General features: G+C 35.0%; 3 protein-coding genes across 10 annotated transcripts in view; 2 read left to right on the top strand and 1 right to left on the bottom strand.

Moving 5' to 3' along the window:
* The first annotated feature begins 16 nt into the window (after positions 1–16).
* LOC118736871 (GTP-binding protein 2) lies at positions 17–7,938 on the top strand. Of its 6 annotated transcripts, none has more exons than XM_036466970.1 (4): positions 17–174; positions 4,611–5,357; positions 6,107–6,937; positions 7,014–7,283. In XM_036466970.1, exons 2-4 carry the CDS (start codon positions 4,614–4,616, stop codon positions 7,281–7,283), a joined length of 1,845 nt encoding a protein of 614 aa, XP_036322863.1. In that variant the 5' UTR covers positions 17–174; positions 4,611–4,613. The 6 variants fall into 6 exon arrangements, with proteins under 6 accessions (XP_036322863.1, XP_036322862.1, XP_036322866.1 ...); XM_036466969.1 differs by having other exon boundaries at positions 17–178; XM_036466973.1 differs by lacking the exon at positions 17–174 and adding an exon at positions 196–287.
* Positions 7,939–8,667: 729 nt separating this feature from the next.
* LOC118736870 (evolutionarily conserved signaling intermediate in Toll pathway, mitochondrial) lies at positions 8,668–10,205 on the bottom strand. Its single transcript, XM_036466968.1, has 2 exons — positions 9,160–10,205; positions 8,668–9,071 (listed from the first exon to the last, which is right to left on the bottom strand). The coding sequence occupies exons 1-2, from the start codon at positions 10,109–10,111 to the stop codon at positions 8,761–8,763; spliced, it is 1,263 nt and encodes a 420-aa protein (XP_036322861.1). The 5' UTR covers positions 10,112–10,205; the 3' UTR covers positions 8,668–8,760.
* A 2,392-nt stretch (positions 10,206–12,597) lies between these two features.
* The window catches only part of LOC118736868 (protein dispatched), a 33,015-nt gene continuing 30,523 nt past the window's right edge, over positions 12,598–15,089 (top strand). The window contains exons 1-2 of one of the 3 annotated variants that reach the window (XM_036466964.1): positions 12,599–12,716; positions 12,799–13,130. In XM_036466964.1, coding sequence (XP_036322857.1) covers positions 12,993–13,130 — 138 coding nt within the window. In that variant the 5' untranslated portion in view covers positions 12,599–12,716; positions 12,799–12,992. Of the gene's footprint in view, positions 13,131–15,089 lie in introns of all 3 variants that reach the window. The other 2 variants (XM_036466965.1, XM_036466963.1) reach the window with 2 other exon arrangements.

The following is a 15,089-nucleotide window of genomic DNA, read 5'->3' as shown; positions in this document are numbered from 1 at the left end:
TCTACAAAATAAATGCGAATGGGAAACTCTGCTATATATGGACGCTCTTTAAACAAAAAAGAATGTAAATATTTCGTGATTTTGTGAATATTAAGTAAGAATTCTATGGTTAGTCCATGAAGTAAAAGCAAGATAAAGTTGAGACTAAAGCAAAGACAATTTAGAAGTTCAACAGTAAGTAAGTGAACTATTAAAGGAACATATAACTATGTTTTTGTAATTGTTAAGCTTTTCGATATAAAGCCTATTACTCCTGGATCATCCGCATTGCATCACCCGTTTCAAAAGTAAAATAATTGCTTGGATATAAACAATAAAACTAAATCGCATATTGTCTGACTATATACAAATGTATGTATAGGTATATATGTATATTAGCGTGGGCCGAAAGTCCGCTTTTTTAGAATTTTGATGGGTAATAGCAAAAATATGGTTCATTATGCTCTAAAAAATATCTGTGTGAAATGTGAAAATTTTTGGTCAATTTCCTGGGCTCGCCCAAGTCCCTCAAAGTTCAAGTAGGTACTAAAAAAAATATTTTCCTAGCTAACTTTGATTCTCTACAAAAAGGTCCATATACCAAATTATGTAGGACTAATACTTTAAAAGATTATTGCAATTTTAATAAAAAAATGTATTAATTAATTTATTAACAAATTTTTAGTTTTTGAGCATATTTACCTGGATGGACTTGGGCGAGCCTAGGATATTCACCAAAAAATTCCAAGTTCTCACACTAATTTTTTTTAAAGCGTAACGAACCATATTTTTGCTATTACCAATCAAAATTCTAAAAAATCGGATTTTCGGCCCACGCTAATGTATATATATATATATATAGTATTTGCATCCCGAGTAACATTTTAGATGTACATATGTATATTGCTTTATCTAGGAGAATGTTAATTGAAAGTAGAAAATATGTGAGCTCTTAAAATAGATTTGTTGCTTAAGCCATATATGATACATGTATGTACAGTTTGCCACTTACCTTTAATGATTAATTTTTGAGAATTTTCAATTAAAATACAGTTTATTGTCTAACAAATTGTTATCAAATTACTTAAAACAAATTAAGTAATTAACAATTATTTAATTAACAATTATTACGGTTAAAAAATTACTTAAAAACATAATCCTTCGGAGGGTGTGGTTTTCAGATTAAGGCTGTGGGCAGCCTTTCTTCTTCCCTCGCACGCCAATTGGGTCTACGTAACCGAAACGGCTCAGATTTATGCATGTACATACATATGAATATCTGGCCTAGGACTGTCACTCCAACAGTTAATACGTGCAGAATACGTGCATTTCTCTGATTGAAAAAATTTATATTGGGATCGATAGGGGTCTTAGTCCTGATCATAACCATAATAGACATCACTGGGGCGGCAGCCCCAGGTTTACCACACAGAAAGGGAATTCTAGTTACCTTATTCTTTCCCAAGGCTACATCTAATTCTATTTAGTAAGGGTTATAATCCTGAAGCGCGGCCGAAGGCCGTCTACGCAGAAAGGAGAATTCTACTAAGTGAAAATTCCGAATTAAAAATCCGCTTTTATTATTCGAAATTCCAGTCTGGCAGCACCGAGTTTGATGTTATTTTGCTATCTTATTCATCGTTTATACGAAAGCTTTAACAACAAATTATATAAGAACTATAAGTTTGCTAAAAAATAAGGGGTATTTTTGAAATCAGGGGGCCTTTTCTACCCCTCCTCATCCCCTTTTTTTCTAGAATTTGCCGTTTGTATACTAAAATTTCCCCATGTTTCCTTAAAAAAACACCATCTAATTAAAATCGTTAGAATTAATATTCATCGTTAGGACTCAGTACTGAAGAAAAATTACTACTCAGATGAAATTAAAGGACTTCAAAATAATGCATTCTCTTTCGCAAAGATCGTATAATTTTAGTTAGCAATAGCCGATTGAGCTTGCTTACTAATTTCAACAAAAATAAATTCAAGGGTTTATCTTTATCTATTTATTGTTTGGTTTGCTGTTTTCGGTTTTATTTCATAGGTATGTACATTAGGGTGATCCTTAAAAAATCAAATAAACTATTTTTTTCAGTCTTACCCCTTCAATCGGTAACACCACTGTCATAGATATCACATATAAATTTTGGTCCCCATTGGAGACGGTTAAGGCGTGTCGCACAGCGGGAAAAGTTCAGATTCCTCTATGGGGACTCAAAAAATTGTAATTAATTTTTTTTCATATAATACCCAAAATCGATACTACGATGATCGGAGATATCATATCGTCGTTTAAAGTACAAAGCCGCGTATCGTCATCCTGCAAAATCGCGTAACTGACATTGGCTGCCAAAAATTGGATTTGCCCACACAAGCTCTTGGCTCAATCCTTATCCATTCGTCCTGAAATATACTAGCCAGAAATGCGATTGCTTTATAAAAAATAGAACCATTTTGAAATATGAGTGTTTTTACGTTCTAGAAAATAATTTCTACAACTTCACATACGCGGTTTTGCATTTGGTTGATACGCGGTCTTGCACTTTAAACGACGATATATACATTTTCTACCCGAATGGAGTCGACTAAGGCGTGTCGCGTAGGGGTCAAAGATCAGATGCCTCTATGGACTCAACAAATTAAAAATATGTTTCTCATTTAATGCCCAAAATCGATACTACTAATCTCGAGGATATCGCATATAAATTTTAGTCCCGATTTAAATCGGCTAAAAGCTTAAATAGGCAGCAGCGTTGATCCGGATTAACTCGGACTTAATCCGATTCAACTGCGGTTAATTCCCGAGTTGATCCGGATCACCGCTTGCGTCTGTTTATGCTTTAAGACGTCGTCATAGGGTAATCTGAACTTTGACCCCTGTGCGACACTCCTTAACCGACTTCAAGCTGGACCAAAATTTATATGCAATATCTTCAGCAATGATACCATCGATTTTGGGTATTAGACGAAAAAAAAATATTAATTTTAATTTTTTGAGTCTCCATAGAGGAATCTGAATTTTGCCCCCTGTGCGACACGTGTTAATCGTATCCGATCGGGCCCAAAATTTATATGTGATACCTTCCACTATAGTACCATCGACGTAGAGGTTGAGGCTTAGGAAATCTGATGTAAAAATTTGCTCCCTACATTTAAAGACCATCCTAATGTACATATATGCACAAACATATGTATGTAGTGTTGCAATAAATCGATTTTTTTATTTGTAAGAGTCGCGCCGCCACTTTTAGTACATAGACGCGTTTTGTAGAAGAAACAAATTTGTAATCGACAAGTATTTAACTGAACACATTTTAAAAGAATGTAAATTAAATATCTATGTGCATTGTAAATGTTAATTAAAAAAGACACATGAAATTTGAATTCCAATTAAAAAATAGTGCTTTTCACGTTGGAAAAAAACAAGGACAACGATTCCAAGGTCATCAAAGCCAGTTGATTTCTACATTTTTCAAAGTTCTTTCTGTTTTGGAATGAGTACTTGAAAGTTCCACGTCATAACCACTATTTTAACACTTTTCATATACGTATGTATGCATTTGTATAAATATATAGGAAAATACATGCATGGTATGTATGTATGTATGTTTATGTTCGTTGGTTTAGTTTTTTCAACATTAGCAGTCCCCCTTAGTAGTTCCTACGTAGTTCGGCCATTCGTCCATTATATCTTAGATGCGGGATGACTTCAAAGTCGACTCGCCAACGTTTGGTTCCAACTGTCGTGGGAAAGTATTTATCGGGTAAAACCTGTTGCGTTCCGGTGCATAGAGTCAAATGAAAATTACCAGAAATTAATCATGTTTAAAGCATAGTAACGAATTCACATTGCTTTATTATGCCCTTTCCTATATCTACATACATACATACATACATATACTATACCCTTGTGTCAGCTGATTAAGTCAAGTGACATTTTGAATAGTTTTGGCTATTATTCTTTTGTTTATTTAATGTTTATATTTTTATAATTAAAGTTTAACATTTGAGCCCGAAAATTTTAAACTTTATGGGAATTTTTAGAATAATTTTGGGTATGCAGTTTTGTAGCTCATTAAATTTTAGTGGTGCAAATTTCAAGACGCTAGAAAATCGCTTTGATTTTTAATATATTTTTTGGCGATGATTTTTAATATTTTTGTTTTGCATTCTCTTCCATATCAAATATGCTCGACAATTTGCTCCATAAAATATGCTCGACGTTTGTATGGGAGAAAATTCGTAGCCCCAAAAAAAGCAAAAAAAAAAATACAATAAATCAACGCGATTTTCTAGCATCTTGAAATTTGCACTTTAATCTCCAAAAATTTAATGGGATACAAAACTATATACCCAAAACTTTTCTAAAAATTCTAAATACAATTTTTGGGTGCAAATGTGAAAGTTTGTTGAATTTTCATAATTTTTGTATGCAGTTTGAAATTTGAATTTATGTATCGCTAGTTAGGTAAAGTGCTAAACTTTTATAAAGAAAAAATATAAACATTAGATAAACAAAAGAAAAATAGCCAAAACTAGTCAAAATGTCACTTGACTTAATCAGCTGACCACAAGTGTATATACATATATTTATATATACATGCACGCTTTAAACTTTCATTACTTATTAGGCTATGGATTGTGGACTCTTAAACCTCTTCGATCCCGATGAGGGGATTCGTGATATTGACAAGGCAAATAACAATTGTCCACCTCGAAATAATGAAGTAAAATTTCGAAAGTCTTTTGGGAAGTCAAATGGAGGTATACGCAAAAGTGACATTGAATGCGGAAGTGGAAGCAGCAGTGAAGGGGAAGTGGACGTTCACAACAATAAGATAATTATAGATTTCGATCGTGGCGTTTTGCCACCCGAGCCCCAATTAGGAAATATTGAGTATAAACTGAAACTAATAAGTCCGTCAAAGCATCGCTTTGAACATCTCGTGACACAAATGAAATGGAGGCTACGTGAAGGCAATGGAGAAGCGGTTTATGAAATAGGGGTATCTGATTCCGGGCATTTACACGGACTCAACGAAAAGGACATGAACGCCTCGTTGGCTACGCTTAAGCAGATGGCACAAAAGCTGGGCGCCAGCACATCAGTTTTGAGACGAAAATATGTTGGCTCTCAACGATCTGTGGCGGAAGTTTTAGTCCGTAAAATACCTGATGATCAACATAATATAGAAATACGAGTTGCAGTGCTAGGCGGCGCGGAGGCTGGCAAATCTACGCTGTTGGGTGTTCTTACACAAGGTGAATTAGACAATGGACGCGGTTTGGCACGCCTGATCATGTTTAGGCACATGCATGAAATTCAATCCGGTCGCACTTCAAGCATTTCACACGAAACTCTTGGGTTCGATTCACAGGTAATATTAAAGTTTTAAAACTGAGAAATAAACATATAAATGTAGCGTAGGAAAGGATGGCTCGACTAATAATTTGGTTTCAGTTGTGATTAGTTCAATTTACGATTTAATTCTATCATAACATTCCTTTTACTTTGCTATATTTCTGATAGAATAATAGTAAAAGACTCCCAAGACGTTTTTGAGATAATTAAATTCGTCAGTCTAAAGAAGAGCAATTCCCCAAACTATTCAGCCTAATTGCGTAAGTCGTAAATAAGGCTGAATTGTACGACTCGACAACATTATCATTGTCTACCAGATTGTCCAGATATGGCGATTTCGCGCCAATTTGGCGATTTTTTTTTAACATTTGCGCGTAAAAATTTAAGAAATCGCCATAATTGAAACTTGTGTTTTGTTTTTAACTTAAAAGCAAAGGTCTATATTGATCACCCTATACATAGCTGCAAATGCATAAGACTCCAGTATTTAGAAATTCTACCTAGCTTAGTTGAACGAAATTTTACTTTTAATTAACAATTGTGGATTAACCAGTATTGCCATAAAAAAATGAGCAAAAATTTTAATTCACAGTCGCATAGTGAACTATAGAGATTCATAATGCCTGAATTTATTAAAGGTAAATTCATACAAGTTTAAAAACTCCTGCAATTAGTTTATTTTTGCCTTGTGATTAAAATTCTTTTTCTGCCATCCTTGAAGATAGGTGAATACAAAATCTAATAAAACTGTTTACTTTATAATAGGGTACAATTATCAACTACAAATATAATGAGATGATGACGGCAGAAGAAATAAGCGATCGCTCTACAAAGTTGGTTACATTTATGGATTTGGCAGGTCATAGACGCTACATGCGGACAACAGTGCAGGCACTGTTGGGCTACTCACCTCATTATGCTATGTTGGTCGTTTCTGCAGGCAGCGGTTGTACAGGCACTAGCAAGGAGCATCTTTCCATTGTGCGTGCGCTGGATATGCCCTTCTTTATTGTAGTTACCAAGACTGATATTACAAGTCCGGAACAAACTGTACAGGAGCTGAGGCATGTTCTGACTTCAGTAGGTTGCCGAAAGGTGCCGTTTATTATCACAAATGCAGATGATGCGATCTCAGCAGCATCGAATCAGGTATCGGAAAAAGTTGTTCCGATATTTTGTGTTTCAAACGTAACTGGTGCGGGACTTAATCTTGTTACTAAATTCCTCTATGTACTATCGCCGAGTATAAGTAATCTTGAAAAAGAGCGCTTAGAACAAGAGGCAAGCGAATTTCACATAGATGAGATTTTTCGTGTAACAGAAGTTGGCCCTGTAGTTGGTGGCTTGTTAGTTAAAGGCGTGCTCACCGAAAATATGCAAATAAAAATTGGTCCATTACCAGACGGAAGTTTTCATTCCGTTAATGTACATACAATTCATCGAAATAAAGCACCGTGCCGTGTGGTGCGTGCAGGACAAAGTGCTTCTTTATCTTTTACTCCCAATCAGACTCTTCCACCACTTAGAAGTGGCATGGCACTGCTGGCCGATACTGGAGATCCTGAAGATGAGCCATACGGTACATTTTTATTCCAGGTGAGCAATTAAAGTTGTAGCGAATTTAATAGTACATAGATATGAATATATTACTTTGACGTGGACATTATTTTAGGCCGAAGTGTCTGTTCTTTTTCACGCTACCGCAATTTACGTAGGCTTCCAGACTACTATACATATCGGCAGTATTCGGCAAACAGCAATAATAAGAGCAATCGAGGAGCGTGAAAAAATGGGTACCAATGACAGCGCGTCAGTGTTGTTCCAATTCGTCGGACATCCTGAATTTGTCCGGCCAGGTATGCGTATGCTGTTTCGCGAGGGCACAAGCAAAGGAATTGGTGTGGTTACGAAAGTATTTCCGCTCAACAAATCCGCCGGATAAAATGTTGAAAGGAATTACCTTTAAACTTAAATCTCATTTGACTTGCGAATTATTGATAAATTAAATAATGCAATATTATACGTATCTATACTTCAGCTACATTACTTATATATATAAAAAAAAAAAAATTTTATAAGCTATGATTGAATGTGAATTCACTTTTTTACTACTCCCTAGCTAAGAGATTGTGAGTTCTAGTCATTCACTATTAATTAAGTGCTGTGCCCCGCCAGACGGTTGGAAACAGTAGTCAGATGTTTACATTTTCGAGTTTGTCCGACCTTTTGAATTTGAATTAGGTATATTAAAAAAAATATATATATGTATGTATATGTATACTTGATTCAGTCATAAATATAAACCATCTAAATCAAAGCTTCAAATCTTGTGCAGAACATTAAAAAATCAAATTAAAAGTTGCGAAAAATTAACAAATTCCAAAAATTTATCGTAAAATTTCAAAATTTTTAATCCGAATTTTAGAAAATTTTTGGGCATGGAGGTTTATGGCCCATTCAATTTCAGTATAAAAAAGTGCAGGCGCTACGCGTTGACTTTTCATAATTTCTTTTGCCGACGGTGTTATGCGTTTTTTTTATATATGTAGAAAATATTTCGAACATACTTTGTATGGGAGAAAATGCAAAATACCCTCAACCAAAATAATCAAAAAAATCAACGCAAATTTGAGTATCTTGAAACTTGTACTTTTTTATGTGGGCTATAAACCTGCATACCTAAAAATTTTCTAAAATTTCTGATTAAAAAGCTTGAAATTTTGATAATTTTTGGAATTTTCGGAATCTTTGTACAAAATTTGAACCTTGATTTATTTCGTGTGTTCTGAATGATCTATGTATGGTTTTATAAACCAAATAGTTAAAACTCAAAAAATGGTATAAACTTGTAAATATAATAAGTGAGCACTGTTTATAATCTTTTGGCGGGGTATTGCAAAGTCGAATTATCTCTATAATACAACATACATACATATGTACGGGTATACACACTTATGTAAAAATATTACTGTGATTTGATCCTGCAAAGCACATTGAATGAATGTAAGATTTTTATAGGCATTAGGTTATACAATCAGCTTTATCCTGAGTTTCGCCGAAAATAAATTCACCCGAAACTTTTTCATCAGCCCGTAGTGATTACACATAAGCGAGAAGTGAACGATTTCAGGAGAAAATTAAACTCATGATAAGGCTGAACATAAATGGCGGAATGACACTATTATTTTCACTTAAGCCTATGTCGCTGGCTAATGGCCTAGTTAAGAAATATTTTCATAAGGTTTTAGTACATATTTTAAAAGCCATCTATTGTATGTAAATAATTTAATGTTCGAAGTTTCAACATTTACATGGCAAAATAAAAATTACTATTGACGCCCTAAAGAATGTTATTTTTTATTCTAATTGTTAATGTTTTTAACAAAATTTTGGTGAAACTACTCAACGGAGAGGTTTAATCAGTTTGTTTTTGGGATTGGACTTTCTTGCTCATTACCCGATTTCGTCGTGTTGCTTTCTATCTCAATTGCTTTCGCAGCAATAGCAGATGAAACCCTGAATAATACAGGTATTTCACCAAGCGTTGGATTCCCGTTATTCTCCAACAGTCGTATCCACGATAGTAATGAGTCTTTTGTTGAGGTTCCAGTTGCACAAATTGCGAATATAGTACCATCTTCTTGTTGATGAACTGAACGATTTTTACCAACTTGATTCTGTGTTCGCGGCATTGCTGCACCGAGAACCGGCGTCTTTAATCGGGAAACATCTAGTAAATTCAGATTTTTAAGTCAGATATGCTTATGGATGTATTTAACTCATAAAAAATAATTATTTGCATATAGGTATTTACATACCGTCCTGATCTTCATGTTCATTTTGTTTTAGGCTTTGAAGAAATTCAAGATCTGGATCAGCTCGTAGAGTGAAGTAGTTAATAGAGCGATTTCGCAACCAAATTAAAAACGGGCCTTCTATATAAACCGCTTTGTGACGGGGATGAACACGTAAAAGATGCGACTGTTCCGCACTCATCCCACTTACAATCCACGTTTCATCGACGGCATCCCTGACAATTTTAGTTTCATAGACAGAAACTTTGGATCGTAAGTCTACTGTACACATACGTTCAATTGCCATCTTGGCTATCTCTAGTGTATCATCTGGCATTGGATTTGGCAGTGGCCACGGCGATAAATTCTTAAATTTGGGCATCCAATACATCATACGCCAGTACTTACGTAATGGATGCCCCCGTCGTCCGAATATATTCAACAACATAGCCTCCATTTCATAGTCGGGCATCACACCTAAATCTTCCATTTGTTCTAACAAATCTATAATGCACTGTTGTTGTTTAGGGTAGTGCATGAATTCAGCCTGAAAAACATTGGTAGGTATAAACTTTCCCTTGGGCATAACGTTGATCAACGCTTTGTACACTTCTATATCGTGCTCCACCCCAAAATCAGCCATGTTGCGGAGAGCAGCATAAATAAACTCTACATGATTGCGACGATGAACGTCACGATCTTCGAATATTTCAACCATAGTCAAGTAAGACTCCTTTGTTTTGTTTGTTACGTTGGCAAACGGATTTTGGACTGCTGGAACTGATGCTTTGCGTATTTTACGCTTTTCGTCCCGTGCACTATCATTGTTATTCCTTTGGCCTCCATTTCCGCCGGTAGCTTTTGTGCAATAAAACCCATTAGGATGCTCTGTTGACGATATGGCAGCAAGTAGTTTAGCTGAGTTCCCATTAGTTTTCAATTGCCTTCTTATTGAGTTTGAAAGTTGACGCAGCATTACAGCCAAATATCCATTAAAAATTAATTCCAATTGCACTATTAAATAACCCGCCGCTCGCTCCAAATGATCATCAGCTGTTTAAAAGCAGAGGTGTAGTAATGTCGAAAAAACATCGATGCATCGAAACTATCGATGTTTTGCTTGCATGCTTCGATGTTTTATGAGAACTGACATTTTTAGTACCTTGAACCCATGCATGATTCAATAATACAAGGTCAGATAATTATTGACAGCCGCGGTTTGACACTCCCTTTCACAAGGCTGCCTTTACGAAGGACGGAGAAGGGGATGATCTTTCTTAAAAAAAAATTTATTGTAACAGAAATTTAAGGAATTTTATTTACTTATATGCGTTATGCCTTTTGGCAGCGGGCAGATTTCGAATTGAATAAATATCGAACAGCTGATTGCAGCTTACCAACTACCAGAAAAATTATCCAGCTTCCATCACGATAATTCGGTAGCCGGTGTACCGATAATAAAATATTTTTACACAAACAAAATATATTGGGAAAAATTACCGAACACCGGGTGCCAAGCTCGGTGTGAAGACCCCTACTTTAAAACTAGACCAAAAACTTCAAACCAGCGGAGTTCAACTATTTAAAAGCAATTGTCCTTTAAATGCTTTTTCTTAAAGTTTCAGACCTTTTGCTCAATTTGTTCAAATACATTTTAGTTAACGGTATGCAATTTTAAGAAAACGCAATTGCTTAGTTTTTTTCTTTTAATTTGTAAAAAAAAAATACAATAAACAAAAATTTTACGATTTTTTTGACGAAAATACGATTTTTTTTAGGTAAAGTGACGATTTTCCAGCGAAAGCTTTCGGCAACGTTGAGTTGGGCAAATTTATCAGTTGCGGCCAAGGCGTATTTAACAAGGTGGTGTTGGCCGTATATAAGTAAAAAATTACACTAACAAATTATACGCTGATGTCCATACTGTCATTGGTATGAGTTACAACAAACACATCATTTTGACGTAATGGCCTCCACGGCGAAAACCTCAGCTGTCGCCCCAACACCACCTTGTTTAATACACCTTGGTTGCGGCAATGCATGCGTTGCCAAAGTGGCGTCTTCTATTCAAAATCACAGAGTTAACTTGGATGGCAGTCAAAAGTAGTAGTGGCAAATCGATAGTTGATGATAGTTTTTGGGGTCACTATCGATTGTGCCGATAGTCATTTTTCTGATAGTGCGCTGCCATCGATACTCTCGATAGTGGGGATGAATTTTTTTAATTTGAATGCAGCAAAAAGACTTGTAAAAATTACGGTTGAAGGCAATATGAATTCACTTATTTAAATACTAAATAATATAATAAATTGCAGGTTTCAAGCTGCTGAAGAATCTCGTTGATTTTTGATAATTTTTTTGCTATCAGTGTCACGCTTTTTCTTCCATATAAAAACGAACTTCTTATAGAAGAAAATACATGTTTATTACACTAAAACTTAAAGGACTAAAAATTTGCATACCAAACATTTTTCTCAAAATTCTGATTCCAAAGTTTGAAACTTTGGCGAAACTGTGAGGAATTTTATTAATTGTTGCACAAAGTTTGAAATTGGGATTTACGTGGTTTTCGTTAGATGAGGAAAAAATTAATAATAAGCTTTAAGGAAAAAAACAAAAGTATGTCGCGACACTATAAAATGTTCATTAATTTACTTAAATTCTTGTTTATTTACTTATAAAACTTTTACATTTTTACATTTATGATTTTATGTGGACATTTTTTGTACAAAAAGTTTCATGACTTAAGCTCTAGATTTCTGTAAAAGTTATTATATATAATGAAACACATGCAATATAAACATATCTATAACAAACACGTCACCTTTTACATTGTGAGTCCATATTTTGAGAATACATATGGTGGCGCCGATGGCAACAGCGCTAATGGGCTCTCAGTGAATTTGACAGAATTAGCTATTTTGCTGACGTCACAGTCGAGATGACAGCAGTAGTGACGTGCTGAGTTAATACTTTTAAGTATCCAATACTCTCGATACTCGGTACCGAAACATTTAGGTTTCGAATAAAAGCGCACATAGGCCAAAAATCTGGAAAAAAACGGTTCAGGGGAGACTAGCCTATCAAAACCCAATTGTAGGTTTGTTTCTTTTCTTTTCTAGCAAATAATTATCAGGAATAAGAAGAATGAGAAAATTGAAAGAATTACGCTCACAGAGAGCGAAATAACGAAAAAGTAAAGAAACACAAAACTAGTAGAAACTAGGAAGTAATCAGCTGATAGGTGTATTTGAATATTGAAAGTATTTGGCGCGAATTTTTGTTTATCCATTTTGACAGTAAAATTTTTACTAGCAGAAACTAGCAGGAAAGCCAAAAAAAGAAGAGCGTAAGATCGAGAGCTGCTAGTTTCTGCTAGTTTTTTGGGTTAAGAAACGCTTTGCAGTAGAAATTGGTGATAGTTTGTGACAATTATCAGTTGAGAAACAAAGCTAGTGTGTTTGTTGTAATATGAATTCGCGGTGGTCCGCACACTGGTTATTATCCTCGCATTATTTGCTTAGTAAAATGCTTAGTAAATACCTGTAGTCGTTTTCCATATAAATTTGCAATTATTATAGGTATATTCATATTTAATGAAAAGTGTGCGAAGCATATAAAGTATGAATTAATAAAAGGAGTACCATTATTTTATAATAAAAGCTAACGCTGGGTAACGAGCTCAGTCCTATAGACTACAAAAAAAAAACAGTTTTTGAAGAAACTGAGTCGACAATTGCAATATCAACTGCACACAAAGGATGTTAATATAATTAACGGAAGTTACATAAATAATTGTATCCTGTGGATTGACAGCTGGAGGAGGATTGAATTTGTTTTTGGCCTTTGTGTTGGGAATGTATATGCATTGGTACTATAACTTCTTAGTGCGGCGGCCTTATCTAATGGTCCTGGCCGTGGCGGTTTTGTGTACAGCTTGCATTACAGTGTCCTTGACCATGAATACAGCGCCTGATTTCACCGATCCCACATTGGTATGTCATCATTGCTTAACTTAAACCTAAATGAATGTTTTTACATTGGACTTGCACATGTACTTAAATATGTGTATACATATTTGGGTACGTATGTACATATGAATGTTTATTATATGTATGCATGTACATGTTACATATGCACAAGTTTTGTTAAGAATAATGTATGTAAATACATTCATATCTACTCCTTACGACTTTGAACCAGGACTCATGGACTATGCTCCAGGCAGAAGTTGAAAATATCATTCTTCGCTAAATAAACCATGTACATATGTATGTACATATGTATGTCCTATTAAAAAAAATCACTTTCGGATCAATAGATAGAGCATCCCCGATTTGGTAATTCATATCTTTTCGTTTTCCTATAAAAAATTCCAAGTGAAATTCAACAAAAGCCACTTTGAATTCTCCCGGAAGTGAATTGCAGAGCCTGAATGATTATCACCCATTTAAGAAGTCCATTACGAGTAAAAGTTCGAAGGTCATTTAAAGGCTGAAAACGGCACTATTGAGAAAAAAGTTTCAAACAAGCGTAACGTATTTTTATCCTCAGAATCCTAATCTGTTTTAAAAACATGTACCTATGTATGTCTAATTAAAAAAATGGTCTTCCGATCAGTTTAACCCAAACCGAAAGTCAATAATACCACCAAAAGATAGAGCATCCCCGATTTTGTTGGTTATAGGAGGGGTAGGCGGGTTGTCTGGACAACCTATATATGTATGTAGAAATAAGGCCATGATGTTGTTGTAACAGCATACAAATTCCCCCAAAGAGTGTTTGGGGAGTGTTCCTGGAGTAACAATCCTTGGCCAGATATAAATCTGGGCCCTTTCGGTTACGTAGACCCGACTATCGTGTGAATGTGAAATAAGGCCATCTAAAGCAGCAAGTTGCAAGTGCAAGTACTTTTGAAAAGTCTGTCAAATTGAAGAATTTCTAAAAGTGATTGGGGGAGCCGTTACACCTCGCATGTAAAGTGTCTTTAGAAAGGCGTTTTAGCAAGTTGGAAAAACCACAAACAAAAACTTCAGTTCCTGGTTGCTTTTTATTTCTACTTTAGATATGTGTTTAAAATGTGTGTCGGTGCACTCCAACGTCTTGCCTTTGAGTGAGCAATTGAAATTTCCAAAAGATGCTATGCAGGAATTTCGAAACATGTGGCTAAATTACTTTAGGTAGTGTTTAAGCTCTTTGTTTTATAGTCAGTAAGGATTTGTATTCCATTTGATTAAAAAAATAAATAAACAAGTAAATAAAATGCTGAACATCATTTTCACGAACTTTTCGAAAATAAGAGCGAAGTATGCACAGAATACGACATTGATATCAGGAAATAGATGCGACGTTGACTCTGAGAGCATAACTCATCTTCAGAGTCATTTTATCAAAAACAAATCTGTTCAGTGTTTTGATCCCCAAAAATGATAAATGCAAAACTTTGATAAATGCAAGAAATTTGATGAAGCTTATATGATAGTGTTCTAAATCCTTCCGAAAATAAGTTTGAAATCGGAGGTTAAGACGAGCGGATGTGGAGAAGACGAGCGGATGGTCAAAATTTCAAAAACCTCTTTGACCAGATTTAACAGCATTGCCAGAAAGCTCATTTTGAACCCGAGAACCACCTTCGTAAATCCGCCACTGATGCAAACGAATATGAAAGATTCGTCACCACGACAGTCGGGTCTAAGTAACCGTAACTATCCAGATTTATATCTGACCAAGGACTGTCACTCCAGTATCACTCCCCAAAAACTCCTTGGGGAATTTGTATGCAACAACAAAAATATGAAAGATTTGAGCTTGCAAAAATAAGACAAACATAGTTAAGTAATGGGCCTTTTCCGAACAAAGTTTACATAGGAGGTAATTTATTTATAGATGGCTAAATTTATCCTCTAAAATTATTTATCTACTTAGGGGAAAACTAGTGCAATTTTGTAATTTGT

This window comes from Rhagoletis pomonella, unplaced genomic scaffold, assembly GCF_013731165.1.
Source record: "Rhagoletis pomonella isolate Grant_MI unplaced genomic scaffold, Rhpom_1.0 Rhpom_scaffold_00004, whole genome shotgun sequence".
Taxonomy (NCBI): domain Eukaryota; kingdom Metazoa; phylum Arthropoda; class Insecta; order Diptera; family Tephritidae; genus Rhagoletis; species Rhagoletis pomonella.
Note: the sequence above shows the minus strand (reverse complement) of the source record. Positions and strands in the feature narration are given on the sequence as shown.

Excerpts from the sequence above, each read along its gene's own strand:
- LOC118736870 (XM_036466968.1), bottom strand. The coding sequence starts at position 10,111 with ATGCTGCGTCAACTTTCAAACTCAATAAGAAGGCAATTGAAAACTAAT. Across the intron at positions 9,072-9,159 it reads TGAACATGAAGATCAGGACG|ATGTTTCCCGATTAAAGACG; the intron begins GTATGTAAATAC and ends TGAATTTACTAG.
- LOC118736871 (XM_036466974.1), top strand. The coding sequence starts at position 4,614 with ATGGATTGTGGACTCTTAAACCTCTTCGATCCCGATGAGGGGATTCGT. Across the intron at positions 5,358-6,106 it reads CTCTTGGGTTCGATTCACAG|GGTACAATTATCAACTACAA; the intron begins GTAATATTAAAG and ends ACTTTATAATAG. Across the intron at positions 6,938-7,013 it reads ACGGTACATTTTTATTCCAG|GCCGAAGTGTCTGTTCTTTT; the intron begins GTGAGCAATTAA and ends ACATTATTTTAG.